The sequence below is a fragment of the Octopus sinensis genome, linkage group LG27, assembly GCF_006345805.1.
Source record: "Octopus sinensis linkage group LG27, ASM634580v1, whole genome shotgun sequence".
Classification (NCBI taxonomy): Eukaryota; Metazoa; Mollusca; class Cephalopoda; order Octopoda; family Octopodidae; genus Octopus; species Octopus sinensis.
Genome location: NC_043023.1, coordinates 15,794,884 through 15,821,229, shown reverse-complemented (window position 1 = coordinate 15,821,229; position 26,346 = coordinate 15,794,884). Strand labels below are relative to the sequence as shown.

The window sequence follows — 26,346 nt, the reverse complement described above, 5'->3', positions numbered from 1 at the left end:
CAACTGGACCCATATAAATCTTGCCATCTACATTCAAGATTGAAAAGGGTCTGAACTGCTCAATCAGTTCTGTTTCAGCTTTCTTTGGTAAGTAATTTTTTTCTGCCTTGTACTAGTCATCAACCATTTCACCTTTATGCCACAACACTTTAAGTACAGCTTATAACATAATTGTGTACAATACCTGTACACTTTCTATGATACGCCATCACCTCCTGGGGCACTCTTTGCTTTTGCCTTCTTCACTCAGCTATATAATTGTTTCTGCTAGAAACCACCATGTTGAGATTTGATTCATGGTTTTTGGGGGGCATTTCAAACTGTCCATGAGTGGGAATGGATTATCTCACTTAGGATCTGTGTAGATCTCCTATATGTGCCCCTCCAGTTCATCATCATCACTTCACGTCCACTGTCCATGCTGGCATGGGTTGGACAGTTTGACTGAGGCTAGCAAGTTGGAAGGCTGCACCAGACTCCAGTCTGATTTGGCATGGTTTCTACGGCTGGATGCCCTTCTTAATGCCAACCATTCCCAGAGTGCAATGGGTGCTTTTACATGCCACCAGTATCTGCCACGACTGCAATTTTACTTGGCTTGATGGGTCGTCTTCTCAATACTTGGCTTAAAGGTCATGTTCTAAAACACCAAACAATCAGTCTCACTAAAAAGCCAACTGAAGTCTCACCAAAATATACAGAAAAGCGGAAGGTTTTACTTGATATGATTGGAAGAGATGATTCAGTTGGACAGCAATATAGTGTGGTAACAAGGGTTTTGAAAAATGAATGTTAATTATGAATTCTTTGATTAATACAAGTGGATAGATCTGTAGGAGAGAGTATGAAGTCAATTAGTTTGACATGTTATGTAACTTGTAATTGTTTTACTGACCCATGAGGAATGAAATGCAAAGTTAACCCAAGAAGGTACTGAACTCAGAGAATGAATTTAATAATAATAATTATGTATGCTGTGCGTGGGAAGACCCGGCAGGACAAGTGAGACCATAACCCGTGGCCTCTACCTGGGATGTAGCCAGCCACTTATGCATACCTTTCCTTCTTGTAACACAAACCTTACTTGTGAAGACCTGTTGAGGCAAGCGAAAATCAAAATCGAAATCGATCAACATCAATGGAAATTGTAGCTGTGATACCAGTGCCGATAGCACGTAAGAGAACCATCCGAACATGGCCGTTGCCAGCGCCGCCCCGACGGGCCTCCGTGCTGGTGGCACGTAAAAAGCACCATCCGATTGTGGCCATTGCCAGCCTCGTCTGGCCCCTGTGCCGGTGGCACGTAAAAAGCACCATCCGACCGTGGCCGTTTGCCAGCCTCATCTGCACTCACTACACTCACGGAGTGGTTGGCGTTAGGTTGGCTGTAGAAACACAGCCAGATCAGACTGGGCATGGTGCAGCCTTCTGGCCTCCCAGACCCCAGTTGAACCGTCCAACCCATGCTAGCATGGAAAACGGACGTTAAATGATGATGATGATGAATAATGATAATAAAAGCTTAATTCAACTACTAAAACATTGTTTCTTTTTAAATGATACACTGTAATGGCCAAGGTTAATCATCTGACAATGAGAGTAACCTGCAGTTAGCTAACATGGACATTCAGGCTTATAACTAGCAGAAATAAACCCGTAATGGCATGTTGTGGTTTCATGTAACAGTGTGCGAATTGGAAACAGTTGAACAGGAATGGATAATATTAGTTTCAGATTTTGGTACAAGGCCAGCAATTACAGAGGAAGGGACTAATTGATTACATCAATCCCAATACACAACTGGTACTTGCTCATCACCTTGGCAGAAATGGACAAGATTAATAGCTGCAAAAATACAGCAGATGAAATTTCAAATTAGTAAATAATAAAACAAAAAAGTTAAATATATATATATTGTGGTCAGTAGGGATAGCTAAAAAAGCTTTTCTAGCTATCCCTACTGACTACTAACCATACCTAAGTTGGATTTCATTTATTACATTTTATCCTGCTGCTCTTAGCATCTGCAAACAGCTTCTGAGTAACCTCATAAGGTTTCTTAACGAGCTGCTCTCTAATTCATTTACTTTCCTTTCTTCTTTCAACATGTCTGATATTTCTTTGCATAAGTTAGAGAGGAACGTTTAATTTTGTTGAATACATAACAATTTTTCTTGTACTTGTGCCACAATAAAATGCACCCAGGATCCTTTATAAAGTGGATGGTGTTAGGAAGGGCAGACCATCATAGGAAAGTTTTAGTAGGACATGTTCCTCAACCAACGAAGGTGGACAGTAACTGCTAACAAGAACTGACTTGGACAGTGACCCCACCACCATCCATTCCACAGGAACATGGAAATCAGATGATAAATGATGAGGACAATGTCATTTATTGTATCTTGCAGCTAGTATCTATCAAAACGAGAATGCGAGAGAGAGAGAGAAAAACAACAAAGAAGCAATGGCTATCTCAGTAGCAAGCCAGTGTTTTCTACTTCGATAAAGACAATGCATTTAATGGATGTAATGATAGATTTCCTATCAGTGACAAAAAGACAGGATGTTGACACTTGGAATGCATTTCATTGTAAGTCTGCCAGATTATGAGAGACTCCTGCTAAAACAACAACAACTTATTAGTAAACTCAGTATAAATGTAAAACGAAGGCCTTGTCGTTAAAGCACTTGTTCACCCGCAACCAAATAACATATTTTAGTTCTCTATTCCAAAAGACATCATTAACTTTTGTCAGTTCTAACCTTGGTGGGCATTCTCTTAAATTTCAGTAATTTATTCAATAGAATTATTAAACAGATAGGCGCAGGAGTGGCTGTGTGGTAAGTAGCTTGCTTACCAACCACATGGTTCCGGGTTCAGTCCCACTGCATGGCACCTTGGGCAAGTGTCTTCTACTATAGCCTCGGGCCAGCCAAAGCCATGTTAGTGGATTTGGTAGACAGAAACTGAAAGAAGCCCGTCGTATATATGTATATATATATATATGTGTGTGCGTGTATGTTTGTGTGTCTGTGTTTGTCCCCTAGCATTGCTTGACAACCGATGCTGGTGTGATTATGTCCCTGCCACTTAGTGGTTCGGCAAAAGAGACCGATAGAATAAGTACTGGGTTTACAAAAGAATAAGTCCCGGGATCGAGTTGCTCGATTAAAGGTGGTGCTTCAGCATGGCCGCAGTCAAATGGCTGAAACAAGTAAAAAAGTAAACAAAAAAACTGGTCGTTAACTCACCAGTTTGTACTTAAATGACATATTTGAATTTGCTCTCTTAAAAGACAATATTAAATCTGTTGTGTCCTCTAATTTAGCCATTTTACTGACCCTGCTAATCTCGATGGCTATTTTATGATGTTTTAGTAATACCAATTGTTACACATTCATATCTATGTGTATACGTAGGTATACATGTGTAGAATACATCCCCACTTTTGGCACTATTTTGTTAGTAAACAGTACGAACTGTGTCTAAAGTATATATGTATCACTACACCGAATGGTGACAGTTCGAGTAACAAGTGAAGTAAATAAACACGTAAAACAATAACAATGGCTTCATTTGAGTTGTCCATCACCCATCTAGAACAAAACTACACATAACTACACATAACACCAATACCTTTAATAGAATCACTTTACAGCTAGCCTTTCAATTGGAAAGTAGGAATGGGATCTTCTCTTAGTCATGCTGACAAACAAAAGCTGACACTTATTGAAATCAATTAAGTACTGTTATTTTATACTCACCAACTTGCTGCCAGTTGACTCCTAACAGTTTTGCAACATCTTGGAGACACTTCTCCTCTAACTTTAGAGTTTCTGAAATAAATATTTGCAACTGTTATACTTGAGAGTAAAAATTCTTTATTCATAATCTATATTTTATTATAGTGGGACATACCTGTCATCATCGCTGGTCATCGGGTGACCACTATGTTTTTGGTCAATATTTTTATGCTTTCTCCAGTGGGACCAGGTAAATAGCTCAATACTTAAGTCTACAACAAAATAGACTAACCTTCCTCAAATTTCCTTTCTCTATTAAGACATCTTAAATAATCTAACAATGTTGTAATTATTTCATTTAATTATCACTTGATAACACTGTTTTTCTTTTAGTTTTCTTTTTTTTTTTCTTATATATGTGCCACATGTATTTGAGATGTTAGAAGACTTCTTAATGAAGTAGATTTCTTTCCAAGTGGGCAGAGGGGGAGCAAAAACATATCAGGTATCCAAAATACTTTATGCTTTCACAAAATCTTAACTATATATAATTGTTCATCCATACATTATAGCAGTAAAGAAAATCTGAAATGTTGCATAAAAACTGATACTCAAGAATTTTATAAGCAAGGCAGGGATACAGATCAAACTGGAAGCATCAAATCTTTTATTTGCCAGAAAATGTTGGCTTAGATATTGCCTTTAACCCATCTTCAGTTTGTGCCATGACCTCTATGCCTCTACTCTTACTGAACAATGAGGTAGCATACCATCGTCCAATAGATTTTAGAGGTTTCTCTTTAACCCTTGGCTAACCTTTTGACAAATGACTGCATTAATTATTTGGTTTAAACCCCATTCTTGATCAAAGAATTAGTTAATCCAGTCCATCCAGAACTATTTGCATACCCTTTTGGTCTCTTGTTAGTATTGTTATATCATCCTTTAAATTCCTTCTTGGGTGATTTTACGCGAGCCATTTCTTCTGATCAATCTGCTGATCTAAGTAACATCTCCATAACAAGCACAAACCAAATGACTGATATTGTGCAACCTACAGCAATTCCAGTTTCAAAACGATGTCTGTTGTGAAAGTTTCTGTCAGGAACCACATTTTGAAATTATTACAGCAGCTTCTAGCCAGATCTCAAATCTTCTCTCATATATAAAAGAAGTTCATTGGTTCCATCACTAATTTGTGTGGTACAGAACCATAAGCATCAACCAGATCAGGTCATACAACATTCAAATCCCTTTTATTCTTCTTTGTGTCTTGTATTGCAATGCAGATTGAAAAATCATGTTCTACCCATCCAGTGGTTCTGGAAATTCCAGCATCCTGGACACTCTCGGTCTCATAGTCATTATTTTGGAGATGTGTAGCTGATCTCTTGGCAACTGGACCCATATAAATCTTGCCATCTACATTCAAGATTGAAAAGGGTCTGAACTGCTCAATCAGTTCTGTTTCAGCTTTCTTTGGTAAGTAATTTTTTTCTGCCTTGTACTAGTCATCAACCATTTCACCTTTATGCCACAACACTTTAAGTACAGCTTATAACATAATTGTGTACAATACCTGTACACTTTCTATGATACGCCATCACCTCCTGGGGCACTCTTTGCTTTTGCCTTCTTCACTCAGCTATATAATTGTTTCTGCTAGAAACCACCATGTTGAGATTTGATTCATGGTTTTTGGGGGGCATTTCAAACTGTCCATGAGTGGGAATGGATTATCTCACTTAGGATCTGTGTAGATCTCCTATATGTGCCCCTCCAGTTCATCATCATCACTTCACGTCCACTGTCCATGCTGGCATGGGTTGGACAGTTTGACTGAGGCTAGCAAGTTGGAAGGCTGCACCAGACTCCAGTCTGATTTGGCATGGTTTCTACGGCTGGATGCCCTTCTTAATGCCAACCATTCCCAGAGTGCAATGGGTGCTTTTACATGCCACCAGTATCTGCCACGACTGCAATTTTACTTGGCTTGATGGGTCGTCTTCTCAATACTTGGCTTAAAGGTCATGTTCTAAAACACCAAACAATCAGTCTCACTAAAAAGCCAACTGAAGTCTCACCAAAATATACAGAAAAGCGGAAGGTTTTACTTGATATGATTGGAAGAGATGATTCAGTTGGACAGCAATATAGTGTGGTAACAAGGGTTTTGAAAAATGAATGTTAATTATGAATTCTTTGATTAATACAAGTGGATAGATCTGTAGGAGAGAGTATGAAGTCAATTAGTTTGACATGTTATGTAACTTGTAATTGTTTTACTGACCCATGAGGAATGAAATGCAAAGTTAACCCAAGAAGGTACTGAACTCAGAGAATGAATTTAATAATAATAATTATGTATGCTGTGCGTGGGAAGACCCGGCAGGACAAGTGAGACCATAACCCGTGGCCTCTACCTGGGATGTAGCCAGCCACTTATGCATACCTTTCCTTCTTGTAACACAAACCTTACTTGTGAAGACCTGTTGAGGCAAGCGAAAATCAAAATCGAAATCGATCAACATCAATGGAAATTGTAGCTGTGATACCAGTGCCGATAGCACGTAAGAGAACCATCCGAACATGGCCGTTGCCAGCGCCGCCCCGACGGGCCTCCGTGCTGGTGGCACGTAAAAAGCACCATCCGATTGTGGCCATTGCCAGCCTCGTCTGGCCCCTGTGCCGGTGGCACGTAAAAAGCACCATCCGACCGTGGCCGTTTGCCAGCCTCATCTGCACTCACTACACTCACGGAGTGGTTGGCGTTAGGTTGGCTGTAGAAACACAGCCAGATCAGACTGGGCATGGTGCAGCCTTCTGGCCTCCCAGACCCCAGTTGAACCGTCCAACCCATGCTAGCATGGAAAACGGACGTTAAATGATGATGATGATGAATAATGATAATAAAAGCTTAATTCAACTACTAAAACATTGTTTCTTTTTAAATGATACACTGTAATGGCCAAGGTTAATCATCTGACAATGAGAGTAACCTGCAGTTAGCTAACATGGACATTCAGGCTTATAACTAGCAGAAATAAACCCGTAATGGCATGTTGTGGTTTCATGTAACAGTGTGCGAATTGGAAACAGTTGAACAGGAATGGATAATATTAGTTTCAGATTTTGGTACAAGGCCAGCAATTACAGAGGAAGGGACTAATTGATTACATCAATCCCAATACACAACTGGTACTTGCTCATCACCTTGGCAGAAATGGACAAGATTAATAGCTGCAAAAATACAGCAGATGAAATTTCAAATTAGTAAATAATAAAACAAAAAAGTTAAATATATATATATTGTGGTCAGTAGGGATAGCTAAAAAAGCTTTTCTAGCTATCCCTACTGACTACTAACCATACCTAAGCTGGATTTCATTTATTACATTTTATCCTGCTGCTCTTAGCATCTGCAAACAGCTTCTGAGTAACCTCATAAGGTTTCTTAACGAGCTGCTCTCTAATTCATTTACTTTCCTTTCTTCTTTCAACATGTCTGATATTTCTTTGCATAAGTTAGAGAGGAACGTTTAATTTTGTTGAATACATAACAATTTTTCTTGTACTTGTGCCACAATAAAATGCACCCAGGATCCTTTATAAAGTGGATGGTGTTAGGAAGGGCAGACCATCATAGGAAAGTTTTAGTAGGACATGTTCCTCAACCAACGAAGGTGGACAGTAACTGCTAACAAGAACTGACTTGGACAGTGACCCCACCACCATCCATTCCACAGGAACATGGAAATCAGATGATAAATGATGAGGACAATGTCATTTATTGTATCTTGCAGCTAGTATCTATCAAAACGAGAATGCGAGAGAGAGAGAGAAAAACAACAAAGAAGCAATGGCTATCTCAGTAGCAAGCCAGTGTTTTCTACTTCGATAAAGACAATGCATTTAATGGATGTAATGATAGATTTCCTATCAGTGACAAAAAGACAGGATGTTGACACTTGGAATGCATTTCATTGTAAGTCTGCCAGATTATGAGAGACTCCTGCTAAAACAACAACAACTTATTAGTAAACTCAGTATAAATGTAAAACGAAGGCCTTGTCGTTAAAGCACTTGTTCACCCGCAACCAAATAACATATTTTAGTTCTCTATTCCAAAAGACATCATTAACTTTTGTCAGTTCTAACCTTGGTGGGCATTCTCTTAAATTTCAGTAATTTATTCAATAGAATTATTAAACAGATAGGCGCAGGAGTGGCTGTGTGGTAAGTAGCTTGCTTACCAACCACATGGTTCCGGGTTCAGTCCCACTGCATGGCACCTTGGGCAAGTGTCTTCTACTATAGCCTCGGGCCAGCCAAAGCCATGTTAGTGGATTTGGTAGACAGAAACTGAAAGAAGCCCGTCGTATATATGTATATATATATATATATGTGTGTGCGTGTATGTTTGTGTGTCTGTGTTTGTCCCCTAGCATTGCTTGACAACCGATGCTGGTGTGATTATGTCCCTGCCACTTAGTGGTTCGGCAAAAGAGACCAATAGAATAAGTACTGGGCTTACAAAGAATAAGTCCCAGGGTCGATTTGCTCAACTAAAGGCAGTGCTCCAGCATGGCCGCAGTCAAATGACTGAAACAAGTAAAAGAGTAAAGAGTAAAGAGAGATAATTTTTCAATTGAAAATTAAGAATGGAACCTGTTCTCAGTCCTTCTGACAAACAAAATATGCTCAAGTGAAGTAAAACTAATTTGAAATCATTTACGGACTTATTTTATACTCACCAACTTGCTGTTGCTTAACTGCCACCTCCTTCGATGTGCTATGGGAGCGGTTTTCCTCCAAATTTAAACTCTCTGAAATAAATATTTAAAAGTTTTACAATATTTAGTTAAAATTTTTTTAATTATTTTTCTTAATAGTCTATATTTTATTATTGTCAGACATTCCTATTATCAATGGTCAACTGGTGACCACTATAGTTTTGGCTAATATTTTTATACTTTCTACTGTGATACCATGTTAAAGCTCAATATTCAGGACCACCACAAAATAGACTAACCTTCCTAAATTCCTCCCCTTTTCTCTCTCTATTTTGATTCGACGGTCATTCGGAATGCTCACAGCAGCCATATTCCTACTGCTCTATGTCACGCTGGTGAGACCCATATTGGAGTACGGGATTCAAGCCTCTTCTCCTTAGACATACAGCATTCGAAAGAGTCCAGAAGCTGGCTACCCGCATGGTTCTTGGTCTCAAGAATTTGTCTTATGAAGAAAGGCTGAAGATGCTCGACCTTTATTCTCTAGAAAAACGCCGCCACCATGGTGATCTCATTCTTGGTCACAACATCATAAGCGGAAACTATAACCTCTCAAAAGAGCTGTTCTTCACTCCTGCTCCAGAGCGTCGGTTGCGGGGTCACTCCGAAAAGCTCTATCTGCGACGATTTCATCTCAATCGAAGGAGAGGGGCTTTCTCCGTCCGGGTTGTGGATCCGTGGAATAAGCTGCCGGACGAGATAGTGAAGATGCCGACGACCGCTCAGTTCAAAGTCTCTCTTGACCACAAATGGCCTGAACTCTTTGCATGAACACCACCCTGTACATAACTCGCATGTCCCCCTACATGGCCTTGCTTTTTGCTTTTTTAGCCAAAAAATTAACCTAACTATTATGACAGCCTACATAATCTAACATTTCTGCGAATATCTCATTCAATTATCACTTGCTAACACTGTTTTTCTCTTTGTTGTGTCTTTCCTTTCTTTCATCTGTACCACATCTATGACGTGTCTCAGCAGCAAACCAAAGCCATAAACTTGGATAATGACAATGTTTAGTGGCTCTAATGATAGATTTTACTATCAGTGAAAAAGGACAGGGTGTTCACACTTGCAACGCAATTCCTTGTAAATCTGACAGATTAGGAGACACATCGGATCTTTTCCTTTTCAACGGCACTTTGTAACATAATTTCTAGGTAACTAAAAAGTTTTAAACTTCGTATGCTGGTAGAATGTGTTTATAAAACATCATTTTCTCTTGGCTTTATTGAGAAAATTCTGTACGTTGTAACATATTTCGTCTTTAATTTCGAGCATTTTGGCAATTTTAACTAATCGCTGACCTCCATTTAGGTAAATAACATTCTGTGCATAATGAATATGACCCTCCTTTAAGAAACAGATTGGGTTTATTTGCATTTGCGAAGAAAAAAGATACCCTTCCCCAACCCCTAACCCTAACTCTAACCCTAAATCTAAAATAGATCGAAATGCAATAGATCGATACTAGGGCCATAATTATGGGTGACATTTTCATTTGACACCACTAGAAAAAATCCCATTTTCCGTAGCAGTGTCGTATGAAATTGTCACCCATAATTATAACTCTTGTATCGATCTATTGCATTTCAATCTATTTTAGATTTAGGGCTAGAGTTAGGGCTAGGGTTAGGGAGGGGGGAAGGGTATCTTTTTTCTTCACAAATGTAAATAAACCCAATCTGTTTCTTAAAGGAGGGACATATTCATTATGCACAGAATGTTATTTACCTAAATGGACGTCAGCGATTGGTTAAAATTGCCGAAATGCTCGAAATTAAAGACAAAATATCTTACAACCTGTAGAATTTTCTCAATAAAGCCAAGAAAAAATGATGTTTTATAAACACATTCTACCAGTATACGAAGTTTAAAAGTGTTTAGTTAACTAGAAATTGTGTTGAAAAGTGCCGTTCAAAAGGAAAAGATCTGACACATCTGCCTAAACAACAACAATAACAACCACTTAGTAAACTTAATAAAAAATATAAAACAAACAAAAAACGTCATTAACTCAACTGTTTACCACTAAACAACAACAGCGTATTTTAGTTCTCTGTTCCAAACTACAAAATTTACTCTGTTTGTCTTCTGAATTATCCATCTTATAAACCATGCTAACCACGTTGGGTATTTTGTGACATTTCAGTAATAGCAATATGTTTAATAGAATTATTATGCAGTTAATCTTCATTATTTATTTCAAACAGCATTCTTGAGCAATTAATTAGTCCATCCAATCTATCTTGGACTGTTTGCATATACTTTGGATCTCTTGTTAGCATTTTTATGTCATCCATGAATGTCTTCTTAGGTGATTTCGCCTGAGTAATTTCTTCTGATAAATCTGCCGATCCCCATAACAAGCACAAACCAAGTGACTGATAGTGTGCTACCTACAGCTATTCCAGTTTCAATGTTGGACACATAAAAATCTTTCTCGTGCTTGTGCCACATTAAAACGTACTCAGGACTCTTTATAAAGTGGTTGGTTTTGGGGAGGGCATCCCACCATAGAAAAGGTGGAATGTTTAAGGGAGATGTGTTTCTCAAGCAGTCAAGGTGGACAGTAACTCTGAATAAGAACTGACTAGGACAGTGGTCACCCATCCATTACATGGAAGCAAGGAGAGTAGACTGTAAATGATGAGGACAATATCATCGATTGTATTGTATCTTGCAACCAGTGCCTATCTTAAGGAGAGAGAGAGAGAGAAAGAGAGAGAGCAATTGTCTCAGCAACAGACCAAAGCTTCTTACTTGGACAAAGACATCTTTTAATGGATGTAATGATAGATTTACTAACAGTGAAAAAAAAGACAGGGTGATCACACTTGTAAGTTTTCAACTTAACCATCTTGTTCAACAAGAACATCAACAACAATAAACAGTAAACTTATTGAAAATGTACAACAAACAAACAAACACTGTCATTAACTCACCTGTTTACCATTAAACAACAAAATGTTTTACTTCCTTCATTCAAAAGACAATATTAAATCTTTTTTTTTTTCTAATTTAACCATTTTAGCAACAGCGCCGAAAATGTCGCTAGAAGTTGGGATCACAAAGCATAGATTGGCATATTTCAGTCATATTATGCGGAGAAAATCCCTGGAGAAGGACATTATGCTCGGAATGGTCAGTGGCAAGAGAGGAAGAGGCCGACCAAGAACCTGCTGGCTTGACACCATCAAGAGTGATACTGGAATGGACATGGCCAGTCTGAAGGAAGCGGCCAGGATAGAACTGACTGGAGGACACTGATCCATCGAGTAACCGAGAGTTGACTTCAACTGAGCGGATAGAGAGATAGCAACAGCGCCAACACTACTGGACATTTTATTAAATTTCTGTAATATCAATATTTGAAATACAATTCATGTTGTTACACGACTGGAAACTACAGAGGCTGCTACTTATAGATGCATACAGAGAGGGAGGGGGGGAGAGAGAGCCGGGGGAGAGAGAGCCGGGGGAGAGAGAGGAAGGAAGAAAGAAACATGGAAAGAGAGGGAGACAACAATGAGATGAGAGAAAAGTGAATGTATCTCATTAAGGAAAGAGAACCGCTTCAGGGTTTATATTTTATCTTTTGTATTTTTTCCTTATCGTGAAAGACCTTTTTCCTGTGTCTCATAAAACCCCTTTATTGGATATTCTTGTATTTGTAGGTAGTGAATAGAATTACTTTTATCGCTAAAAATTCGAAAGAAATGTAACAATGGAACTTGTTTTCAGTCATTCACACAAATAATACATCTCAGGTGAAGGTAAAATTTATAGAAATCAATTACAGTTATTTTATACTCACCAAAAGATTCTGCACCCGACTGGACTGCTTTCTCTTCAGACTTTGGACACACTGAAATAAGAATTGGAAATTAGTTCTCAGCCATTCACACAAATAATACATCTCAGGTGAAGGTAAAATTTATAGAAATCAATTACAGTTATTTTATACTCACCAACAGACTCTGCACCCGACTGGACTACTTTCTCTTCAGACTTTGGACACACTGAAATAAGAATTGGAAATTAAGAATGGAACCTGTTCTCAGCCATTCACACAAATAATATATCTCAGGTTAAGGTAAAATTTATAGAAATCAATTACAGTTATTTTATACTCACCAACAGATTCTACAACCGCCTGGACTGCTTTATCTTCAGACTTTGGACACACTGAAATAAGAATTGGAAATTAAGAATGGAACCTGTTCTCAGTCATTCACACAAATAATATATCTCAGGTTAAGGTAAAATTTATAGAAATCAATTACAGTTATTTTATACTCACCAACAGATTCTACAACCGCCTGGACTGCTTTTTCTTCAGACTTTGGACACACTGAAATAAGAATTGGAAATTAGTTCTCAGCCATTCACACAAATAATACATCTCAGGTGAAGGTAAAATTTATAGAAATCAATTACAGTTATTTTATACTCACCAACAGATTCTACAACTGCCTGGACTGCTTTTTCTTCAGACTTTGGACACACTGAAATAAGAATTGGAAATTAGTTCTCAGCCATTCACACAAATAATACATCTCAGGTGAAGGTAAAATTTATAGAAATCAATTACAGTTATTTTATACTCACCAACAGATTCTACAACCGCCTGGACTGCTTTATCTTCAGACTTTGGACACACTGAAATAAGAATTGGAAATTAAGAATGGAACCTGTTCTCAGTCATTCACACAAATAATATATCTCAGGTGAAGATAAAATTTATAGAAATCAATTACAGTTATTTTATACTCACCAACAGATCCTACAACTGCCTGGGCTGCTTCTTCTTCAGACTTTGAACTCTCTGAAATAAGCATTTCAAAGTTTTATACTTCATAGTAAAATTTCTTTGTCTCTTTTAATAATCTATATTCCATTATTGTAAGGCATTCATATCATCAATAGTCAATTGGTGACCACTATGCTTTCGGTCAACACTTTCTAAGCTGGTACTATATAATAGTTCAATATTTAGAACCACAACAAAATAGGCAAACCTTTCTAAATCTCATCTTTCTATTAAGACATCCTATATACTAATCTAACAATTCTGAAATTCTCTCACTTAGTTATCACTTCATAACACTCTTTTTCTCTTAGTTTTGTTGTTTCTTTCTTATGTCTTTGCTGGACAAGTTTAACGCAAAATTTCACATTGGTTATTTGTTCCTGCCCATTAGAAAATTGCAGACTACAGCCTACAAATGACCACAAAAGCACAAATTTCACAACTTTTGAAGTAAACGCAGTGGTGTCACCCAGCACACCGCCTCATGAAAGTCACTGCTAGCTCTCATTGTGCACGCAACGGTGTGCTGCCATCTGTTGGCATGCTACAGAACTAGTCTGTGAACATTCTGATACCACCTTGGAGCAATGACCAGGCTTCATGTTCGAATTAAAACGAATCAACTCAAAAGTAAAACCAAAAGGTGAAAGAGTCAGAAAACAAGGTCTCTTTTAGCATTAATCTCATCTAAAAACTAACTAGTGTGAGTATAAAATGTCTAAAAGGATGGCAAACATTATAACAAGTGTTAATCATATATAGTTACAAACAAGGAGTTGCATGTTCAAATCTCACTGGAACACATATTTTATTCCTATCTGTATATTTTATGTTAATACCAATAATTTGTTTAAATGTAAACATGCTCAGAGTTCAAAACTCAATTTAACGAAAGTTATTTGAATATCAATATTTTTAAACAGATTTAATATTATATTGCTTTTAATTTATATCTAAAAGATATATTCTAACCAGAGACATTCTGGGTATATACCCCACCCCCACAAGAAACAACATGTCTACACAGGTGGAACAGAAAATGGTAACAGGTGTCCTCAAACACTGTACACTTGCATAAAAACCTCATTAACTACATATAACTGTTCATCCATATAATTTGCAGTGCAAATACCTGGAAAGGCACAAAAGAACTGCTTCTCAAGAATCTAGGATATTTCTCACAACCGTCTTCTAGACATCAATCAAAGTTTCCTCACTCGTTTAATGACCCCTCTCTGAATCTGCCACATTGCAATGGGGTGAAAACCCAGCTACAAACAAATTTGAGGACACAAAATTTATACCTCTGTACAAGGGTTTGACAGACACAAACTGTCTTTCTGATGTTGTACTTAATACAAAAACAATATTACAAGGAATATGTAACACTACTCACTCCCCATTCCACCACAAATACTCTACCACATTTGTCACTAACGATAATTGAAATCAACTAATTGAAAATGCCTCTACAATGTTTTATAAGTTACATCTAATTAGTGTTGGTGAAAATGGCTGGGTCAATTTTCTGCCACTCATTGTGTGATACTAATGTTATTTCATATTTTTTTTATTGAATATCTTATTGATAACTTATCAGTCATTAATATTTGTTGAAAATGTCTCCAAAGAAATAGATTCTTAAAGCTCAAAGGTCTCAAATCATTGCATTATCAAGTGAAGGATTCTCTCAAGTAGAAATTGTAAGAAAATTGAAATGCTTGAGAAAAGATTTTCATCAAAAGGTACAATGAAAGAAATTCTTTGAAAAAGTGTAAAGGACAAGGTCGCAGAACATGTACAACCATGAGGGAAGACAGGTTGCTGAAGAGGACATCACTGATAGATGGGAAAAACACCTCTTTTGATGTGGCTGCTGAGTTTTGGTTGGCAACAAAAAAATATATATAAACTCACACATTGAGAAGGTTATTAGAAGCTGGGTTCAAAGGATGTAAGGCCAAAAAGAAGCTGTTACTGTCTGAAGAAGCAATTATGTTGGGCAAAAGAGCATGAAGATTGGACTGCTGATGATAGGGCTAAGGTTGTTTGGTCCGATGAAAGTAACTTTGATTATATGTCCTCCACATTCATTTCTACCACTTTACTAAGCATAATTGAAATTCTTACACTTTTATTGGGTTGTCCGGAAAGTTTGTGCCAATTTATAGTAGCTTACCTTTCAACTTATTTTAGAACATAGTTGAGTCCATAAAATAGGATTTGACTACACCTACATTTAGAGCACAGTTTAAGCTATCTTTTCGTGGAAGAAGGTTTATGTTCCTATAACCTGTGTTAATTCTGTAACTCTTTAAAATTCAAGATAAGAAAGTTCATTTTTGGCACTTGATGCTTTGGGAACCAGACAAAAATTGCTACAGCTCGGCTGGGATGTGTTACCCCACCCTCTATATTCACCAGATATTGCTCCTTCAGATTTCCACTTATTCAGGTCTCTGCAGAATAGTCTTAACGGTAAAAATTTCAATTCCTTGGATGACGTAAAAAGATACTTTGATGAATTTTTTGCCATGAAACCACCTCAATTCTGGGAAGAGGGTATTTTCAAGTTAAAGGAAAGATGGAGATGCATTGTGCAACAAAATGGTTAATCTCTATAACTGGTTGAAGTCCTTTATTTTCGGCCGAAAAGAGGTTGTCACAGTTCTAGGACAGCACTCTTCATCCTATGAGATGACATCTGGTGTACACAGGGATCTGTTCTTGGCCCCCTTTTATTTGTTGCATATGTTAATGACATAGATGCCAACTTAAAGAATGCCACAGTGCTGAAATATGCAGATGACATCAAGCTGTACCTCGAAATAAAGAGGTCAGATCCTGTACACTATAGATCTCTATTGCAATCAGACCTGGACACAATGCAGCAGTGGATCATGGACTGGCAACTCAAGCTGGCTGTGGACAAATGTACCACCATGCATTTTGGGAGGAAAAACCCAGCGTCTACTTACTCCCTCCACAACACTAATCTTGAAAAGTCTTCTTGTGAACGTGACCCGGGTATTATTGTTGACAGCGATTTGTGTTGGACAAAACACATTGGCATCACTCACCAAGTCCTTTTGTGAGCCGCTCTCCGACTATCTGCAGCTTTATATAGCTATGGTAAGATCTCACCTGGAATTTGCATCACTGGTCTGGAATCCCTATCTTGCCCAGGATATTAATTGTCTGGAAGCCGCTCAGCGATGTGCAACCAAAAAAATACCCTCCATCAGGCATTTGCCATATTCTGAACGCCTTACTTCCCTGGGCATGGACACATTGAAACTCCGACGTCTGGCAGCTGACTTGGCAGACACCCATAAAATTATTAACCATCTTACAAACAATAACTCTGAGCACCTTTTCAAACTTCACCTGTCTAACACCTGTGGACATATTTACAAAGTCAGAAAACAGCACAGTTCCCATGACTTTCGGAAACATTTTTTTCACACTGAGAGTTGCTGAAGCATGGAACAAAAGGCCGGCATCAGTTGTTAGTTGTCAGAGCACTGCATCCTTCAAAACTTCCATGCTTCCTGAGATTCGCCAACACTACACCTGATTTTCTCCCTTCCATACACACACAAGCATGTATCTGACTCATGCACTATTCACTTTCCAGACATTTGTACATTACTGCATATACTCTATATGCACTTTCTGACAAGTTGTGGTGTACCTGAGCACTGTATACAATAATTTCATTATATTATATATCATTATTATATTTGATTGATTAAAAATGTAATGGCAAGTATTTATTGACCTTTTTCTTTCCTTTAAAAATTGGCACGAACTTTCCGGACAACCCAATGCAAATATTTTATTGGATACCAAAAATGATCAGTAATTTTTTGCTTATCTTCAGATCTTTGGAAACCTGGGAGCTGTTTATGTTCACTGTAAAGTAGGGGAGGTTTATCATTCTGGATGTGTGGTCCCAACAGTCAGATTTGGATTGGGAAGTGTAATTGTTTGGGGTTGCATGTTGTCTTAAGGCCCAGGAATGTTGTTCACTTGTAAGGGCAGAATAAATGCCAACACTTACACCAATATGTTAGATCAAGTTTATCAACCTTCCTTAGCGAAAATTTTCAATGATAACCCGCCAGATGACATAATGATTCTACAAAATATTTCTGCATGCCACACTTCCAGAGTCTCAATAGGTTGGTGAGGAGAAAGGGATGAGGGGGATGAAATGGCCTCCTTAGTCTCTAGACCTCAATCCCATTGAATATGTGGTGACACTTAGGTGCAAAAATGTTCTTTAAAAAGTGAATTAGAAACCAAAATTCATGGTGAGTGGCAGAAAACTGACCCAGCCACTTGTGTCAACTTAGTCTCAAGTATACAAAAATGCATAAAAGCAGTTATAAAAGCAAAAGGAGGACACATCAAATACTAATTAATGATGGGTTCAACTCTAGAATGTTCATTAGACTGTTTTCAATTATTAACTAAATGAGTTTTAATCATATTCCGTATTTTATCATTGCTGCTCTATAATTTTGGCCAAGGTTGTATATATTTATCAACAAGGATTTGTGTGTTTGAGTCACACTGGGAACTCATCTTTTATTTCTATCTCTGTATCGTATGCTAGCATCAATACTTTGTTTAAATGTAAACACACATTCACAGTTCAATACTGATTCAGTATTGAATGAAAGTAATTTATTGTTCAATATTCTTATACTGAGAGATTCTGTGTATATACCGCAACAAACATTAGACTGCTGTAATTGTTTGATACCTTCATAATATGAGAAATCATGATGGATTTGTGCAGTTCAACTTTGTAAAATATGTTGAAACTACCCCTGACATCATTTCCCAATTACAACATTCTTTACACACACCCAGGCTGATTGATTTAACAGTCAAACTCTGTAAACTCTCAGTTGAGATTTTATCATTGAATCTCCCACTTTACCAGAGCCGACTCTGATGTTCTTGTAAGTAACACCATCTTTAATTATCAGCTCTCCATGATACTGATAAATCATTAATCACCTCTAATCACTCACAATTGAAAGTAAAAGGTTTACAAATAGAACATTGGGGATTTGGTGATATTTCAGTTAGTTACCATTTATCTTATATTATCATTTGTTAGTCTTATGTTGCAAAGCACAGTCCTTTTGAAGTGTGATCAATCTTCTAATTGGATAAACACAACGTTTAGTGGATGTCGTGATAGATATACTATCACAAAGAAAAGACCCCATTTATGCCAGATAATGGCAGATCTGGGTCTCCACTACAATATGAAGTGCATTATTCCATACCAGAAAGTTAATGAGACAACAGACAGATCAAGAAAGAATGTTCTTACCAAATCCACTTTTGCTGCGTATGTGTTGTCGACATATGGGGCATTGCTTAAATATCATTTGAGAACAGCAATTCTGACAAGTAACGGTATGTTGACATGGATGGAGTGTGATAGTAGCCTTTTTCTCTTGACACCACCGACACCTGTGGAACAAAATATTAACACATCCCATCATTAACATTCATTTATAATAAAACATTTCATTGTGGACATGTTTAGAATATGGAATATTAAGGGAAACAACAGTGACTAGCAAGAGTACATCGTAAATTCTTCTGTAAACAATTACATACAAGCAGATTTGTGTGTATACAAGTGTCACATTAACATACACATACAAGGGTGGGCTGAAAATATCAAAGGCTGACTAAGGAGGAATTATCATACAGTAATTAAACTTGGCATGCATTAAATTCAACCTTTACTGATGCGAATTGCATTTTTTCTTTCCAGATAAACCCACATTGGAATCAGAATTGGGGACTTGTAAAAGTGGTACTAGAGACATTTTGTGAAAATGGATAAAATTTGGCACCATGGTGTTATCAGATATCTGCAGAAAAAGGGGTTAGTCAACCCAAGGGCATTCATGCTTACACAGTTGCTACATTCAGAGATGATGCTCCAGCTTTATCAACTCTCCGGTCCGGAAAGCGCGCGCGCGGCCGGGGCGTCGTTGCTTGGCACCATGGTGTTATCAGATATCTGCAGAAAAAGGGGTTAGTCAACCCAAGGGCATTCATGCTTACACAGTTGCTACATTCAGAGATGATGCTCCAGCTTTATCAACTCTGCAAATGTGGGCAGCTGAATTCAAGATAGGTAGGAAAAGTCTTGAAGATGACCTAAGGTCTGGACGTCCTGCCACAGCCACCACACAAGAAATCATTGACCATGTTCACCACACAGTAATGGACGGCAGACATTTAAATATTAATCAGATACCTAATGCTGCAGGTAAGTCCTGTGAATGAATTGAGAACATTCTGGATAACGAACTTGGCATGTTGAAGGTTTCAGCTCAGTGGGTGCCACGACTTTTGATGCCTGATCAAAAGCACACCAGGCTGGTCGTGCCGCAGGCAAACTTGGCACCATTTGAAGCAAATCCAGCCAATTTTCTTGAATGTTTCCTCATCCAAGATGAATGTTGGGTTCACCACTTTGATCCAGAGACCAAACGGCAGTCCATGCAGTAGAAACACCCATCTTCTCCCTATGAAAGCCAAGATGGTGTCATCGGCAGGGAAGATGATGGCCTACATCTTCTCAGATGCAAATGGCATTGTGTTCATTGACTACCTTCAGAAAGGCCATACTATTAATGGCGAATACTATGCCAACTTGCTAAGGTAGCTGTGAAAGGTAATCAAGTCAAAACGGCCTGGAAAACTGATGGAAGGGGTCCTGCTTCACCAGGACTATGCTCCTGCACACAAGTCTGTGGTTACAATGGCTGCTGTGAACAACTGTGGCTTTGAATTGGTTGACTACAATCCATATTTTCCTGATTTGGCACCATCTGACTATTTTCTGTTCCCCAACATCAGAAAAAACTTGATGAGGCCATATCTACCGTTGAGGGTTAGGATGAGAGCTTCTATACCACAGGAATCCAAGCACTGCAACACCAATGGAAGAAGTGTATGTCGAAAAATAAAACACATATGCTCAGCCTATGAAATTTTCAGCCCAACCTCGTATATATGTACACACACACACACACACACACACAATATGTATACATATATATATATACATATATTAATAAATATATGTATTGAATCTGATACATCACAAACACTGGTTGACAGAGAGAGAACTAAATATATTCCAAAACCACTAATAAACTGCTGAAGCCTAAATCACTAGGAATGGTATATGGGTTACTTGGCAAGAAATTGCTACAACTAATAAACTGCTGAAGCCTAAATCACTAGGAATGGTATATGGGTTACTTGGCAAGAAATTGCTACAACTAATAAACTGCAGAAGCATAAATCACTAGGAATGGTATATGGGTTACTAGGCAAGAAATTGCTACAACTAATAAACTGCTGAAGCCTAAATCACTAGGAATGGTATATGGGTTACTTGGCAAGAAATTGCTACAACTAATAAACTGCTGAAGCATAAATCACTAGGAATGGTATATGGGTTACTTGGCAAGAAATTGCTACAACTAATAAACTGCAGAAGCCTAAATCACTAGGAATGGTATATGGGTTACTTGGCAAGAAATTGCTACAACTAATAAACTGCAGAAGCCTAAATCACTAGGAATGGTATATGGGTTACTTGGCAAGAAATTGCTACAACTAATAAACTGCAGAAGCCTAAATCACTAGGAATGGCATATGGGTTACTTGGCAAGAAATTGCTACAACTAATAAACTGCAGAAGCCTAAATCACTAGGAATGGTATATGGGTTACTTGGCAAGAAATTGCTACAACTAATAAACTGCAGAAGCCTAAATCACTAGGAATGGTATATGGGTTACTTGGCAAGAAATTGCTACAACTAATAAACTGCAGAAGCCTAAATCACTAGGAATGGTATATGGGTTACTTGGCAAGAAATTGCTACAACTAATAAACTGCAGAAGCCTAAATCACTAGGAATGGTATATGGGTTACTTGGCAAGAAATTGCTACAACTAATAAACTGCAGAAGCCTAAATCACTAGGAATGGTATATGGGTTACTTGGCAAGAAATTGCTACAACTAATAAACTGCAGAAGCCTAAATCACTAGGAATGGTATATGGGTTACTTGACAAGAAATTGCTAGAACTAATAAACTGCAGAAGCCTAAATCACTAGGAATGGTATATGGGTTACTTGGCAAGAAATTGCTACAACTAATAAACTGCAGAAGCCTAAATCACTAGGAATGGTATATGGGTTACTTGGCAAGAAATTGCTACAACTAATAAACTGCTGAAGCCTAAATCACTAGGAATGGTATATGGGTTACTTGGCAAGAAATTGCTACAACTAATAAACTGCAGAAGCCTAAATCACTAGGAATGGTATATGGGTTACTTGGCAAGAAATTGCTACAACTAATAAACTGCAGAAGCCTAAATCACTAGGAATGGTATATGGGTTACTTGGCAAGAAATTGCTACAACTAATAAACTGCGGAAGCCTAAATCACTAAGAATGGTATCATCATCATCATCATCATCATCATCATCATCATCATCGTTTAACGTCCGTTCTCCATGCTAGCATGGGTTGGACGGTTCGACCAGGGATCTGGGAAGCCAGAAGGCTGCACCAGGCTCCGGTCTTATCTGGCCATGTTTCTACAGCTGGATGCCCTTTCCTAACGCCAACCACTCCGTGAGTGTAGTGGGTGCTTTTTATGTATACGGGTTACTTAAATTAGTTCTGTATTGAGAGGATATGTGGCAATGTTCTACCAAAATTTACAGCGTTGGGCCTGATGAAGGCAAAGTGTTAGGCCTCATGGAGGCAATAACCAAGACCTTTGGCATTATGGTGTGCTTGAAAAGACCCACTGAGCTGAGCAAAATTGCAGTCGTGGCAGATACTGGTGTCACATAAATTGGCACTTGTGCTGGTGGCACATAAACGCACACCGGTGTTATGCAAATGACACCCGTGCTGGAAGCATGTAAAATCACCCATTACACTCATGGGGTGGTTGATGTTAGGAAGGGCATCCAGCCATAGAAAACCATGCCAAATCAGACTGAAGCCTGGTGCAGCCTTCCAGCATGCCAGCCCAGTCAAACTTTCCAACCCATACCAGCATGGACAATGAACATTAAAGGATGATGATGATGATGACATACACATTGTTAGTGTGAGTTTTAGGTTATTTTCACATGAAAGTGTACATGATAACTGATTGAATCAGAGAAGAGAGAGAGAGAAAAAATTGTTGGTAGACAGATAAATCCTATTTACTTCTAAATAGCAATTTCAAAATGTGTTCATTCACTTTATTATTTAGTACTACATTTTCATGGAGGTCACCGAACTCTAAAATAGTCAGGGGTGGATGGTGAGGTATATCTGTCAACACAAGCAATCATGTGAATGTCATCAAAATAGTGTTTTTTGTTTGATCCACTAACAACTGTATTTTCTGTTTATTGTTCTTATTATTGTTGTGTGGTCTTAAGGCTGCAAGCTGGCAGAATCATTAGCACACGGAGCAAAATGCTTTCTTGCATTTCGTCTGCCTTTACATGCTGAATTCAAATTCAGCTGCGGTTGACTTTACCTTGCTGTTGATAAAATAAGTACCAGTTGAAAACTGGGGATGTTGTAATTGACTTATCCCCTCCCTGACCTTGCTGGCCTTGTGCCAGAATTGGAAATCATTATTGTTGTCTTGAGTCAACACACTAATGACGGAATAATACATTGGGAGAATTGAAACTAAATAAACATATAAACATGATTATATACAAAAGAGAAAATGTCCTGGCTTATCTTGGCGTTGCCAGTGAGTACTTACAGTGATTGTAAAAATGTTTTTAATTTTTCTTTCAAATGTTGATTTTTTATGTAGTCCAATGGGGTCACTTTCTTAACATTACGATGGTATAAGATGGCTCCTTGGCTGGCAAAGTAACACAAAACTACTATTCCAGAGAGCCTCTTATCCATGTCCAGTTGGAGCTCTTTGCAGCACTGCAAATGATGAAATATAAAACGATGAGTAGAATATTACACAAATATATATTGTAGATAAACAAATCATCTCAAATGTAGGAAATATAATGGAACAATTATCACAAATAACAGAACACAACAAACCAACAAGAACCTATCTTTACAACTGGCTTGATAAAGCCAACTGGCCATAACAAAAGAAATACTTATGGAAGAGTATTGTATATATAAATATAACACAACAACATAACAACAAACAATGGCAAGCTACATTTTGTTACACAAAGGCCATTCTAATTACCATGGGGGTCGTCTGATGGTCTATGGTCACTCAAGACTTTCTGTAATTCCTTGTGGAGATTTTAACTGGTCGCAACAAGAAGTATTTTTTTAACAACATATATACTCCTACTTGAATTTGTTTACCATCTTGAATTTGTTTGACATCTTCAGATCTGCATCTATGAAAGCAGTCACCCATATTTTCCTACTGGTAATTTCGATAATCCAAATATTGATTGGGAAACGTTTCACTGGTCACAAAGTGCAACTCATTTCCATAACAACAAACAATGAACAGAAAACACCAAGAACATAATAATTTTTCTTCAGACACAGCAACAAAACCAACACCAGACAGACATATCCAAGCATATCAATAATGTTTCCAAAATTTATAAAGAAACATTTTTGGCTGATGAAGTGAAGTAAAGGAAGTAAGGATTGGTGTGGTGGTTGAGGCAACACACCAACACATTATAGTCAAGAAATTCTTGAAAATGTTAGTCTGATAGACAATTCCTATAATAATGGGTCATTGACTGCTAGAGTAGCTTCTTCTCACCAAAGAAGATATTACAACAATACATAGGTGACCATCAACTGTCTGAAATACAGTCACACATCTGTAGTGACCGTTACATATTTGGGAATCAAAGAGTTGCTTAAATTCTGCAACAACAGACAATAAACACCATCAGATCTACCAGTGGATAGATGCTGATGTCTTTCAAACAAACAAACGTACATTTTCTGCATTAAATGGAGAAGTGGTGGAGAGTAAAAATTCTGTAAATAATAATAATAATAATAATAAGCTTAGAACAACAAAAGTAGCTTAAAATCAACACAAAAAACTTTAAAAATAAAAACAACACTATGAAATTATAGCTCTCAAATCTAATGGCAAGATGAGTAGGTTGGTGTAATCGGTTAACACATATATTGCAAATATGAGGTGTAGGTTCAATTCCCATGTGTACTAATACCCACTTGTTTACCTTTGAGGGCCTATATGCCCCAATATTAGAGTAGTTTCTTTTGCCAATACATGGTGATCCTTTACAAGCTTTAAGCTTACAATAATTATTATTTACTGAAATTTCAGTCATCACTGCTTCTATATTTAATGCAGAACACACACACATTTATATACATACACCTAGGTGATAGCTTCTGTTATCTAAGTAATCAAGTCAGCAGTGGAGGTGGATGCACTGAGAGCATAGCTGCTAGAATAAGAATAGCCTGGGCAAAGTTCAGAGAGCTTCTACCTTTGTTGGTAACAAAGGGCCTCTCCCTCTGAGCAAAAGACAGATTGTATGATGCCTGTGTGAGAACAACCATGCTACCTGGCAGTGAAACAGGCTGTGACTGCTGAGGACATGCACAGACTAGAAAGAAACGAAGCTAGCATGCTTTGCTGAATGTGCAATGTCAGTGTGCATGTGCGACAGAGTGCAAGCATCTTGCAAGAAAAATTGCGCACAAGAGACATCAGATGTGGTATGCAAGAGAGACAAGTGCACTGATATGGACATGTGATGCATATGGACGAGGAAAGCTGTTTAAAGAAGTGCTGCACTAACTGTGGAAGAGGTAGACTCAGGAAGAGATGGGATGAGGTGATGAAGCACAATCTTTGAAAGTTGGATCTCATGGAGGCAATGATAAGTGATTAATACCTTTGGTGATTTTCTGTGCTTGAGAAGACTCAGCAAATGAAATTGTAGTTGACGTCGGTGCCAGTGACACATTGAAGGCACCCACTACACTCTTGGACTGGTTGGCATTAGGAAGGGGTCTGAAAATTATGACGCGATACAAGGTGCAGCCATGACTATCTGTCTATTTACATCATCATACATACAAACTCATGACATCACACTCTGAGGCAATCACTAAGAATTCCTCAGACAATTCTGTAAACTATTTAATTGCAATTCTGCTAGCTGTAAGATACAGTTCAAACCTTTGTATACACCGATTCTAGTTCTCAGCACAATTGGGCTTCTTATCTGATTCATTTGGGCGATTATTCAATCCTACTTCCGACACCAAATAAATTATGACATACCTTGGAGAGAAGTGACTTCCACTTGGACAGATCGAATTAACAAAATCAAGTGAAATCTGGCATTTTGAATGAAGTAGTATTCCAGGTTATGGAGGAACACCAGCCAAGTATACTGGGAAGAACAATCTGTGAGAAATTGAAGTTGGTACATCAAGTACACAACATACAGAAAGGGAATACAGACATACTGGAAGAATATCCAGAGCGGTTCCTAGGACTCGGATGCATGCCAGGAGAACACCACATAGAATTAGTGGCCAAAATCATATCCGTGGTACACCTACCAAGAAAAGTATCTACTGCTTTGATGGACAAGGTGCAAGCAGAATTTGATTCAATGACCTAGCTTTGAGTTGTTGTCAAAGAGACTCAATCCATAAACTGGGTTAATAGCATGGTCACAGTAGTGAAAATAACACGATTAGGATCTGTATAGGATCTCAATAGTGCCATGAAAAAGAGAACATTATCCCATGAGAACTGTTGAAGAAATTATGTCACAAATGCCAGGTGTCAAGCTAAGAAAATTATGTCACAAATGCCAGGTCCCATGCTGAGAAAATTATGTCACAGGTGCCAGGTGCCATGCTGAGAAAATTATGCCACATATGCCAGAGGCTATGCTGAGAAAAA

The 26,346-nt window shown here is 38.0% G+C and overlaps 1 protein-coding gene across 1 annotated transcript in view; it reads right to left on the bottom strand.

The window, feature by feature from the left end:
* The window catches only part of LOC115225105 (alpha-latrocrustotoxin-Lt1a), a 61,655-nt gene that overhangs the window by 5,641 nt on the left and 29,668 nt on the right, over nucleotides 1–26,346 (bottom strand). The window contains exons 9-17 of the mRNA XM_036514002.1: nucleotides 23,200–23,375; nucleotides 18,704–18,846; nucleotides 13,149–13,199; nucleotides 12,995–13,045; nucleotides 12,841–12,891; nucleotides 12,675–12,725; nucleotides 12,509–12,559; nucleotides 12,355–12,405; nucleotides 8,499–8,570 (exon numbers count right to left, since the gene is read on the bottom strand). Coding sequence (XP_036369895.1) covers nucleotides 8,499–8,570; nucleotides 12,355–12,405; nucleotides 12,509–12,559; nucleotides 12,675–12,725; nucleotides 12,841–12,891; nucleotides 12,995–13,045; nucleotides 13,149–13,199; nucleotides 18,704–18,846; nucleotides 23,200–23,375 — 697 coding nt within the window. The remainder of the gene's footprint in view (nucleotides 1–8,498; nucleotides 8,571–12,354; nucleotides 12,406–12,508; nucleotides 12,560–12,674; nucleotides 12,726–12,840; nucleotides 12,892–12,994; nucleotides 13,046–13,148; nucleotides 13,200–18,703; nucleotides 18,847–23,199; nucleotides 23,376–26,346) is intronic.